Raw genomic sequence first — 12689 nt, forward strand, 5'->3', positions numbered from 1 at the left:
ACAAAGTCCTTCGTGAACCTCAGATATAACCTTATTAGCAATGATATTTATTAGCATGATTGAAGTAATTTGTTATCATTTATGGCTAATAATAACCCATTTTTTAATTTTAATAGTCATTTTTAGGACCCATTTGATACGCACCATAAAGTCCTTCATGAATCTCAGATATAACCTTATTAGCGTTATTTATCCTAAAACATCGTAGCGACATTTGATCAAAAATCCTTCGATACAGCATATTATTGAAAAATGCATACTGCAATGCCCATTTCCTTATTTGCATAACTAACGATTTATCTGTTGAGAGCTTGTTTTCTTTGAAGTAGTCGATGAAAGGTTACCTCCAATTATCTTGTTCTTCAATTTCCAAGCAATGCCACCATAACTCTAAGGTTGTATTGGATTTACTTTCCTTACAATTGCTTGAGGTTTATCTGGTAGATTGTCAAGAATAGATTGGTGGGGAGATTGAGGATCAATCAGAGTTGTATTTATTATCTTAAGATTTGATAACCCCTCTACCTACGGAGAACACAAAATTGATGGCTCTAGTACTCGACGAGTCTGAACACTGATTAACACAAGCTCTTCATTCATGCTTGTCATTTCTTTAGCCAATTTTGTTAAATAGTCTGTTTTACTATTATAAGATCGAGAGATTTGGATTAATGTAACATTTATAATTTGTTTCATGAGCTCGAGAAATTGTCTGTGATGATAAACCAATCTAAGCTTATCAATTTTATAAACATCAAATACTTAATTTATAATGAGTTGAGAATCACCAAAAATTCTGAGGTTATTAATTTCCATCAAAATAGTGATTTCGAGATCCACTACTAAGGCTTCATATTCTAATTCATTGTTGATTCTAGATTCAGTTAAACTAAATGAATATCTCATTATCCCTCTGTTAGGTGCTATAAAGATTAAGATTAATATCAGCTTGAGCTCTGGGGAGGTTCAGAGGTCGAGCAGATTTAATTGATGATGCACCATCAAAATATATTTCTTACATTTATAATTTCTCTCCTTCAGAACAACTAGAATTTGTTCATCGGGTAGATTGTCATTGAGCGGTAAATCTGCAGGAACGGGATGTGCGGCGAGAGAATCTGCTAAGACTTTCCCTTTTATTTATTTTAACATGTTTGATATCAAACTACATTAGTATCGCTGCACATCTGGCGAGATGATCTATCAACATTAGTCTTGCCATCAAGAACTTTAATGGATCAACCTTTGATATTAAAGTAACTTTATGTAAAAGCATATAATGACGGAGTTTCTGGACAGTGAAAATCAATGTCAAATAGTATTTTTCAATTAGAGAATAACATATATCTACTCCAATCAATTTTCAACTAATATAATAGAGGGTATTCTCCTTGCCTTCTTCATTATGTTGAGCTAGCAATGCTCCAAGAGACTCTTCTAATGTCGCGGTGTATGGAATAAGAAGCTTTCCGGAAATTGGTGTTGTAAAAATAGGTGGGTAAAACAAGTATCTCTTGATACTGTCAAAAATTTCTTAGCATTCTCTATCCTATATAAAGCAAGAATAATTCTTCATCAATCTTGAAAATGAATGACACCTACCTGACAGATTTGATATGAATTTTCGGTTGGTTGACATTCAAGGATCAGCCTTAAGCCCATATCTTTTTGCTAGTCATGGAATGTTCTCACTAGACATTTGCAAGAGGATGTACCTTAGTATATGCTTTGCTGATGATTTCTTCTGTTGATAAGACTAGAGAGGGAGTGAAGGTAACTTTGAATTATGGAGGTAACTTAGAGTCTAAAGGTTTTCTCTTGAGTAGATTTAAAACGGAATATATGGAGTATAATTTAGTAGTAATAGACTAGTGAGGGGTTGTGACTTTGGGCGATCAGTCATTAATAAGAGTACACGTTTTAGATATCTTGGATCTAATTTGTTCAGAGTTGTGGTTGAATAGATTGGGAATATATCAGCAGAATTAAAGTTGGATGGGAAGTGGAGAGATGCATCGGGCTTGTTTATGTGATAGATGTTACCCCTCAAACTGCAATGTCTTTAATGGATGTCGTAATGTTTGTCCTTAATGAGAAGCATAATACTAAAGTTAATGTGGAGTAGGACTGAGGATGCTGCAGCGTGGATGAGATGCCTTTAACATTTAGAAGATAGGAATACGAAATTGAGCAAAACGTGAAAAGGTTGGGTAGCTCAGAGAAGATAGATTAGAAGAAAGTCAAGCCTTAGAGTGATTTTGGTCACATAAACACGCGCGGCCTTTACGATGACCCGGTCTAGGAGAGTGTAGGTATTAGATTCAGACGTTATGTTAAAGAAGGTAGGGGTAGACTTAATAAAGACTTGGTAAGAAATATTAGGAATGACCTTTTCTTGGTTTAGATTTAAACGAGAATTTGACTTTTAATTATGACACAAATGGAGATAAAAAGGGATTATGGTAGCCGACCCAGGTAACGTGAGACTAAAGAGATTGAGCGTTTGATTGAGCTTGAAGTCTAAGTCATCTAGTACAATCAAGCTCTTCCATTCGATGAAGCGAGCCGATTTGGTTCTGTGCATATTGTGCGAATTATAGAGGTATTAAGTTAATGTGTCATACTTTAAAACTTTGGGAGCGAGTTATGGAACATAGGTTGTGGCGTTATACTAATGTTTCTCAAAATCAATTTTGGATTCATGTCGGGTAGGTCGACTATGGAAGCCATACATTTATTAAGAGGTTTGATGGAGAAATATAGAGAAAATAAAGAGGATCTACATATGATATTTATTGATTTAGAAAAAGCATATGATAAAGTTCCAAGAGAAGTGCTTATGAGAGTTCTTGAAAAGAAAGGAGTCAATAATGCTTATATTCAAATCAATAAAGATATGTATGCAGGAGCTATTACTTGTGTTCAAACAAAAGGTGGATTGACCAAGTATTTCCCTAATAAATTTTAATAATTTAATAAATTTTATTAATTTAAAATTCCAAAAAAATTCCCAAATACTTGGAAACATTCCATTAGGTTATTTCTGACCTTTGGGAGTGATTCTAAGAGGTTTGAGACTGATTTGGATCAAAATCATTAAAACTCCGTAATTAAAATAATTTTAAAAATTCAATAAATACTAAACTTCCAAAAATCATAATTAATTCTAGAAAATTCCAAATTGATCAAACTCAAAGACATTTAACTCAAATTAAAATCTAATATTTTACAAAAAAATCAAACCTTCAAAAATCAATCAAAGTTAAAAAGTCAACAATCCGATCAAATTTAAGTCAAAAATCAAGTCAAAACTTTGGAAATTCATAATTTTTTTAGAAAACTCCAAATTAAGCAAACTCAAAGCCTAATTACTCATCAAAATGCCTAATATTTATTAAAGATTTGAAACTTTAAAAATCAACTTAAATTTAAAAAATCAACTTTTGGCATCTTTAATTAATGCTATTAAATAATTTCAATAAATCTAAAAAATTCAATAATTTGTTAAAATTCCAGAAAATTTCATTTGATTAATAAAACTACTTAACCAATATTCTAATACACAACAACCATTCAAAAGATGAAGTTTATTGGATGGACTACTCTGGGCTGCGGGGCTAAGTGTGCTAACGAGGTCTGGTTCCTCGAGCCTAGTGACACAATGCCACGAATGGATTCAATGGAGTGTTAAACATCAAAATTAAATTAATTTTAATTATTTAACCAAATTAAAATCCTTAATTCAACTACATCAACAATATTTTTAAAATGAACTACTACAGGCTGCGGGGCTATGTGTCCTAAGGATGATTCATCGAGCCTGGTGGCCCAAGACCACGAACATGTTTAATCAACCCCGATTGCTACTGGATAACCCAGGCCTACGAGCTTATTAACTTAGCCTCAACGAAGGTGAAATAAACTTCACAGCCTTGGTGAGCAACAAAAGTAGTAATTATTTAACAATTAAAACATATAATTTAATTAAGCTTTAACATATTAATCTTTAAACTCAAACATAAATCTCTCCTTTAACATTTAACAAACTCAAACATTAGACAATCTCAACAAACAAACCAGTTTAGGATCTACCCCAGCCACACGACTTTCTACACACACTTTAGATAGTTTGCTAGGACAACCGACTCTAGATCTAGGCTAGGCCGGTATTTACTTTTCTGTTGTGTGTCCGGTTTTAGAGATTTCATTGCATGTCGTGATTGAAATATTTGATGCGAGTTTTTATTTACTTTTACTGCACTCTATGGATTAATGATGTGACTAACATTAGATTTACCTCTATGTTTGGATGACTTATACTAATTCAATCTAATACAAGTGATCATGCTCATACAGGGCAACAAAATAGGGCTAATAAATAATATTCATTATAAATGTTACAGGTGCTTCAGCTTGTTTAGCCCCCAAATAAATAAGAGCAAGGCCAAACGTGGTTGGATTAAGTAATTCTAATTTCATTATATAACTACTTGAAACTCTTTTAAATTAAAATAATTAGGATAACCTTGTAGGAGAGTATAGAATTTTCATTTTTATATTAATGTAATTCATTTGATGTATTGAGTTGTGAAAGTTACACTTTAAGTTTGGGATACATAGATTCGAAGTTGGATTCCAAAGAAAAAATGATACCTCTTAGGGGATAGTCATTTTCCATTTGGAAGCCCAAGTTTCGATCACATTCATACCCAAAGTAGAAAGAATAACCTCCCCTTTGAGGGAGGAGTTTTTTTTCATTTAACTATCCAGCTACAAAGAATCCAAGGAGTCTGAAGAGGAGAAGACCGAAGAGGAAAGAATAACCTCTCCTTCTCTTCCTTATGTTAGGCACCTCCCTGCCTGCGAGTTTTGGTAGACCACTTGGCCTATGAGAGTACAGATCTGTCAAGGGGAATCTATGTAATCTCTAGGATTAAAACTATTTTATATATTTTTAAAATTGCTTAATCCAATTTTAAGTACTAATCGAGTCGATCAGCATGCATTGCATTAGTAATAAATTAAATAAAAGTCTATATTTTAATTGCATTTCTCTTTAACATTTTCACCCAACATAAGTAAAGGGACCACTTATGACAATCTCTAGACGTCTATCCCATCTCTCCAAAATCTTAATAAAAACATCCCTACCACTCTTTTATAGAAATGACCGAACTCATGAATTTAAAATCGACTAGGTGGTTAGCTGGCTCCCCAATCCAGGCCGGGGTAAGTCCAGGTTTTTTTACACTGCCTTAATTAGGTTCGGGTCACCATTATTTGGTGTCCAATTTAGATTTAGGATCCGGAGCGAATTTTAAATCATAAGACTCCAACCTCTGGAATATCATTCCAAATTTTTAATAAATTGCTCAATTCAAATTAAATATTCGATTTCAATGTAAAACTTAAAGGCCAACAACTAAAATTAGGTTGGGACACTTTTGTATTGTTTTAGAATCTTCAAGTGTCTCCTACCCCTCTTCTTTGACTCCAAAATAAGTGCTCCAATTAGATCCATTCCAGTTGACATTCCAAAATCTAACTTCTTTAATATCACTCCTAAAAAATCTTTAAACAAAATTTATGTCATTATTTTAATCGAGAGTTTTCATAAGAGACTCTGATTTTTTAAGATGTAATAAACTACGATGGCTTACGCTCATAGAAGATTTATAACTCATTATAGTTTTTTTAAAAAAACTTAATTAATATTTCCCATTTAAAAAGATCGTTATTGTCATAATCGAACGGATCATATTTTTTTTCTTCAGGGGGATTTATCATGTTTTAATATTGATTCAAATATAAAGTTAACAATCACTTCTCTTGATTATCGAAGTTAGATATTTGACTGAACTTCATTTTGACCCTTCGGGATCATATGTGATTCTTCCTTAAATAATGCTACGACATTCAAGAGAAAATTCACAATTCTATGTTTGAACCCGTTAGGAGATTTTATCTCTGCCTTTCGAGGCGGTATATTATCCTTGATGATTCGTTCGACCTCAGAATTGAGATTTAAATTTAATTCTTGATTTTCCCAAAGAAATTTAATTTAGATTTATTTTGCATCTTGTAAGGCAAATCATTCTTTTCAAAATTCCACCAACACCCCTCCGATTGAGATTTACTATCAACATGACCATCATCGGAGTGCGTCAAAGTTACTTATATTTTCATAGGAATTTAGGGTGGCGTTGAAGTCACTTTAAATTTATGTATTTTGCTATGATTTTCAGAGTATTTTGAAAGATAGATTCTCTACCGATTGAGATTTATATTCAACATGACCATCATTGGGGATTACATGATTTTCAATTGAAAATATTATATTTTGCAAAAATTTAGGAGGTATCTTATAATTCAAGTTAGATTAACTCCGGTTGTTTCAAGGAGAATGAAATTTGAATATTTAACCCACAAAGCATTCTTAAACATTGGCATTTGCAAATTTGGCACATTTGTTGAAGCAAATGTAGGTTCAAAAACCTTCATTAGAACTAATCATAGCATTATCTAAAAGGATTTCAAGTTTATACATATCATTAAGGTCTACTTTATTTTCCTCGCTTTAAGATGTCTAATTAATAGCTATATTTATGAGCATTATAGATACTCTAAATGAAGAGTCGGTATATCCATCAAGTTCATTTGTTGCTTTCAATGACATTCATACTTCATGACACTCGCCAGACATCATCTTGCATCAAGCTGTCAACTCTTGTATTTTCTTCTCATGTTTTGCAAGAGATTTTGCATTTAGAGCTCCATTCCGAGTAAGAGAAATTTCTTGGGCACTAGCATAGTGATTACATATTATAGGCTATAAAATTGCTAATAGTTTTTTCGAGCCTTCGTGCTTATTTTCCTTATTTTACCTCTTTCCATTGTAATCATCTATCAATATCTCTATATCCATTCAAAATAGGCCCTCCGCAAGGATCCTATCCTTTGTAAACTATTTTGTGACACTCTTGATAAGTTGCACTGGTTTATTTGTAGAAATGAATTTTCATCCGCCTTAGCTATCGTAAGGATGTATATATCTAAAAACCTAGGAAACTTTGAGGACAAAATCATCACTCATTTTAACAAGATCTTGCCGTGAGATTTGATATATGGTTTAATGGTTTTTTGTTAGTTGTTGAACCATTTATTAGCAAAGATGATTATTGGTCATGAGCTCTTTTTTTTTTTTTTGAGAGGATTTAATGCAAGGACTAATGGTTTACACGACTAGTCACCCTTATAACATAATGTCATGATAAAGGCTATCAAATAATTTCCAAAAGCATCTCTCTGATTTGAGCACAATATGTTTCACAAAAGTAAACTGCAAAGATGCCAAGTGCTATTAAATCATCAGCTATATCTTTTCTGCACGCACTAATAAAGAACTGAAACATTTTATTGCATATTAAATTATGAAATTGTTTGGTCTTATTTTTTTTATTGTTTAAAGTGACAAATTTTATTTAAAATTCATTACGTAAGGGTCATTTGTCAATTTTAATTTCGTCAACCTCTCAACATCCCCTCCTTTGTCAATTTTAATTTCTACGTTTAGAATGGACCAAAATAGGAAGGTATTCAATACCTCAATTTGAACAATTTTTTGAGGCAAAGAAGGTGGAAGGGGGGGTAGAAGTCGGTGGCTTGGGGAAAAGAGGTGGGGTCAACTGGCAGTTTGGGGAGAAGAAGTGTAGACCGGCGGCTTTGAGGATGAAGAGGGGTTGGATGGGGTAGGGAAATACAAAGGGAAATAGGCCGGTGGCTTGTGGGGTTGGGGAAGGTTGTGGTTAGTGGATAGGAGGGAAAGGGAGTTTGGAAGAGATAAAACCACGAACCTGGATGCTTCCTACAGTTGGTGGGTGATGTGTTACCCTTCACCTAGGGACTTTAAACCATGAGCCCGGACGCTTCCTACGACTGGTGGGTATTGCGTTGCCCTCTCATAGGGACTTCCACTCTCCTAAGAACTCACATCGCACTCAAGAATAAAGTGCAAAAAAATTCTTCTTAATAATCTATCATGCTAATACAATAGCAATGATCTCTATATATTAGCCTCAAAATAAGATTTTTTTAAAAAAAACTCAAAAAATACAAACATGCCCCTAGGGCTTACATAAGACTACTCCCTCAAATGAGAGTAAAAACGTAAAATGCATAAATAAACCCAAAAATACAAATAATAAATTAAGATAAAGTATAATGATCTCGACCGTTGATCTTCGTCTCTTCCTTTGATAAGCGTTCATAGTCGGATGTCTGCATCATCCCACCAGGATCTAAGATACACTTGCGTGAGGCGTTCAATTTAAAAGATCTTCCCGCCCATATCAAAAATCAATAGCACGGGGGCTTCAATTTGTGCATTCCTGGCCGGACCTAAGCTCGATAGTGCAGGTCTTCGAAATCGGCGATTACAAGTTGCTCCCTCTTTTTTTCTCTCTTTCTTTATTAATTTTATAATATTATATTATATTTTATTATTATTATATATATAAACAAATAGAGAAAAGAAAGAGGAAATCGGACAGGGTCAGGTTGACTAGTGCTTCAAAGTCAGGAGTCGCAGGAAGCTAGGGTGACGTCGGGTTTGCAGGTGGTTGGAGGGAGGGCGGCACTAGTCGGGCAGAGGGTTGGAGGTAGGATCGGAGGGATGGCTAAGGTGGATCGAGAGAAGGATCAGAAGCATTTATCAGGCCTGGTTGTGGCTGGGAGCGGCAAGTCGGAAATAGGGGGCGAGGTCGGTCGTAAGAGACATAGAGAGTTTGAATCATTTGTGTCAAATGAGTTCGTGCTCTCAGACGATTTCTATGTGAGATATATTGGAAATGAGAGGTAGTTACACTTGAGTGATCGTGTCACTTAGGAAAGGATGGTTATGTGAAACGTGGGTAGGTGGACCTGTCGGCTGGTTAGAGGTCAACACGGATAACATTTCAATTCGTGTGCATTGTGTGGCACACATGCTGAACTCAAGATGCACTAGAGATTTTGGGTTTCTCGCCAAGGAGTCGCGGGAATTGAGTTTGGATTGCCTCAGGGTATATGCAATACACTCAACAAGAACTTTTTTTCAGAATTTGCACCATAACATCTCTTTTAAATGCTCGCAGCTTCAAGAGTTTCTTGGAGAATTTGTCGCTTTGAGTTGCATGCGAAAAGAATATCTAGTTCAAGGTTTTTTGGGTTCTCTTATATCCTTTCAATGTGGTTGTATTCGAGATTATTGGAAGTCTGATAAGTATTCCTTTTTGTGTTTATTGTTTTTATAACTTCTTTGGTAGTGGATCAGATCCCATCCCCTTCACATGGATATAGGCTTAATTGAAGACGAAGAATCTTAGTCTCTTATGATTTTATTGATCCTTTTTATTTGTTGTGTTAACTTGTGCCACGTTTTATCTCGAGTTCAGAATTTCTTGATATCAAAATATCACTCTCAGTAGAAATTTGAATAACAAAAATGGAGAACAAATGATTTTAGGAGCTAAGCATCAATCAAAAATATATAAAAAATTTTAATTTAAAGAGATCCGTCAATCTATGGTTAGGGTTTCACAACCCTAAACTAAGAAAATCATCCCCTCATGCTCCAACAACAACCAAAGTCAAGATAGAAAGTTCATCTCAAAATGGAAGATAAAAAAGAAGAGTTGATTTAGAAATGTATTATATATATAACATGAACTCTTTGCATTCAACCACAGCCTTCACATTTTCTTAGGTCTTTAGCTTGATTAATCCAAATTGTTCCAACCACTCCTGTTCCGAGTAGAACTGCAATAATGAAATCATATCCCGTGCAACATGGTGTAAACAGATCCATTAATTTACTTTTTTAAAAAAGACGAGAAAGAATCTGTTCACCAAATCTCTTTGAAAATAAATAAATGATACCAACTATAATGGTAGTGACCATTTTCTATTTGCTGAACAATAAGAAGACGAGCAGATGATATCTCTATGACCTCACCAGTTTCCATCATTCAATCTTTTTTCTTAAATTTCGTATGCATTTCAGATGCCTAAATATAATTTCTTCAATAAATTCCAGTCTTACCCGCCTCAGTCAAAGTGAAAATTAAAAAAGTTCAATATTTTAAACAAAGAGCACCAACTTGTCTGCCCCGCCTTCAAGTAGAAATCAAAGTATGACACGCACAGGAAAACCATAAGGTGCCAAAATTCGACGCCTTAAAAAGACTTTTTAAAAATAGAAAATCAAAATCAATACATTTGCGCCATCTTATATGCCACGTTAGCAGACCTCAGCATTGAGTTTAGAAATGAAAGAATTCTAAAACATGCAGTTAAATAAACGTAATGATCTCCCAACTTTCTTCATTGATATTGGTTTTTTAAGTCAAATAAATGATGCCTTATGATATAAGATTTTCTAAATATAAGAATTTATTGGACATAAAGTCTGCGGCTTTGATACAGATTTTTATTAGAAATTTTATGTTTATTTAAAATAAAATCTTTAATTTTATTAATACTTGATTTGATATAAGATCTTTTACTTATATTTAACATGCTTTTAACAAATATAAGATGTAGATATTAAAACTATTTGAATTCATTAAAAGAAATAATTATAATTAAAATTGAGACATGGGTGAAAAATAAATTTTAATTATTTTCACAATTTTTGAAATTAATTTTTTTAATTTTTCTTATATTTTAATTATATTTTATATTAATATTTTTTTAAATGGATTAACAGATAATTCAAAATAGGGACTCATATTCAGCTGGTTAGCCCAGCCCAGATCGCAAAGCAGCTTGACTCAATACAACCCCCCACACACGGCTAATCATCAGCTTATACGTCGATGCGTACAACAATATTTCGCCTATTTCTTAAGAAAATAATAGTTCAGCTGTCACCACCACAAACGCGTCGGCCTTTCAGTTCTCTAATCCCGCGTGCCATCAAAGTTGGTAAACAGAATAAAAAAATCAACAATACTGACCTTTATTTCTTTAAAAAAAAAAAGATAAAAAAAGGTAGTCGTTGCGTTCTTCACAAGGCGCATGTTCGGATTCGCGCACAGCCGCCGAGGATTCCATGAGAGAGAGAAGGGAGTAATTGTGTATACAGAAATGCTTACTTGGAGCTGAGAGGTGACGGTGTCCTGCTGGTTGGTGGGAGTGATTAGGTCCGAACCGGTAGCTGACTTTGATCCAGCTAGGGCAAAAGAGTTGTGCGTAGTTAACCATGAGTACCGATTGAACGGAAGTCCCTTGTCCTGAAAGCCACTAACCAAATCCAACAATTAATCATTACCTTAATAAAATCCAAAATACTCCAAGAAAGATCGAACATGCGATTTTGAAGAAGAAAAATGAAATCCGCAGTTGTACCACTGATTCGGGCTCTGTGGGTTTTACTCGCGTGCATATTGCGCCGCACGAATCGCAATGCAGCCCTGCCCCGCAGTCACCATCCCTCGAGCATCCATCTCCAACCTGCGCAGCCGATTGAGCGTCAGAAATCACGGACACAGAGAGAGAGAGAAAGAGAGAGAGAGAGAGAGAGAGAGAGAGAGAGAGAGAGAGAAACCTGAGCGGCTCCGGTGAGAAGAGCAGAGTAAAGGAGTATGGCGAGGAAGATCAATCGAGATGAGAACTTCGCATCAACGAAAAAACATTCAATGAGTTTCGGAAAGACGAAAATTAGATTTGGAGGGAAGTGAATAACAAATTACCTCCATCTCTGGTTCTAATTTCCTCTCAAGTTCGCTCGATCGTAAAAGGAAAGAGAGCGAGCGACAGAGATGCGGCCGGGAGGAGCACGGCGGATATTTGAATCTGTACGCCCGTAATGCCCGAAATACTAGAAAGCCCGTTCTTTTAATCATTGGGTAAGTAATAAATATGCTTAAAAAGTTTAACTCAGATAAAAATATTCTTATATCGGACTATAAAATATTTTATAAAGTTTCTCATAATTAAAATTAATTCAATAATTTTTAATAAAAAATAAGATTATATGCCACAAAAACTTAAATATATTAGGTGTGTCAATATTTGACCTGATCTGAAGCCGGACATGGGTCCAACATTAAAAATTCAAGGTTCGGGTCAACCAATTTTGACAACGTGTTAGATTCAGTATTCATTTTCTGACCCGTTTTAAATAGTGGGTCGGATTCAGGCGAACCTGAAAACCCAAAACTAACTTGGGTCATCCCCTAGCCCGCAACAATCCCGCACTCATGCTCGCGCCCACTCTCATAATCGCAATCGCTCGCACATGCTTGCAACCTCGCCACATGATCGCCCGCATGCACTCGCTCCCTTCCCTTTGAGCTCGCCAGCTGGTCCCACTCTCGCTCCCTTCGCCTCGCACACGCTCTCACCTGCTCTCGACTAGCTGCATTGCGGGTTATAAAGTCGGGTCGGTTCAACTTGGGTTATGGCGGGTCAAGTCCAAGTTTGAATTTCTAACTCATTTGCCTAATTTAGTTGGATTCATATCTGCTCAATTGAAGGTGGGTCAGTTTCAGGTTGAGCTCGAACCCAACTTTGAAAACCCATTTTTACATAATATATGACCAAATTTTATTAAGCCTAATCAAAAATTAATCTTGTTGTGTGCTGGAAAATTTGAGTCGATCGATATTGTATTTCACATTTTTGCAATGCAAAAAAATTTGGCACAAAAA

General features: G+C 34.9%; 1 protein-coding gene across 1 annotated transcript; it reads right to left on the reverse strand.

Moving 5' to 3' along the window:
• Positions 1-10937: 10937 nt before the first annotated feature.
• LOC110115899 (PI-PLC X domain-containing protein At5g67130-like) lies at positions 10938-11863 on the reverse strand. Its single transcript, XM_028700351.1, has 4 exons — positions 11730-11863; positions 11585-11650; positions 11386-11490; positions 10938-11270 (listed from the first exon to the last, which is right to left on the reverse strand). Exons 1-4 carry the CDS (start codon positions 11733-11735, stop codon positions 10938-10940), a joined length of 510 nt encoding a protein of 169 aa, XP_028556184.1. The 5' UTR covers positions 11736-11863.
• Between the last annotated feature and the right edge of the window lie 826 nt (positions 11864-12689).

This window comes from Dendrobium catenatum, unplaced genomic scaffold (genome assembly GCF_001605985.2).
Source record: "Dendrobium catenatum unplaced genomic scaffold, ASM160598v2 fragScaff_scaffold_1491, whole genome shotgun sequence".
NCBI classification, from domain to species: Eukaryota; Viridiplantae; Streptophyta; class Magnoliopsida; order Asparagales; family Orchidaceae; genus Dendrobium; species Dendrobium catenatum.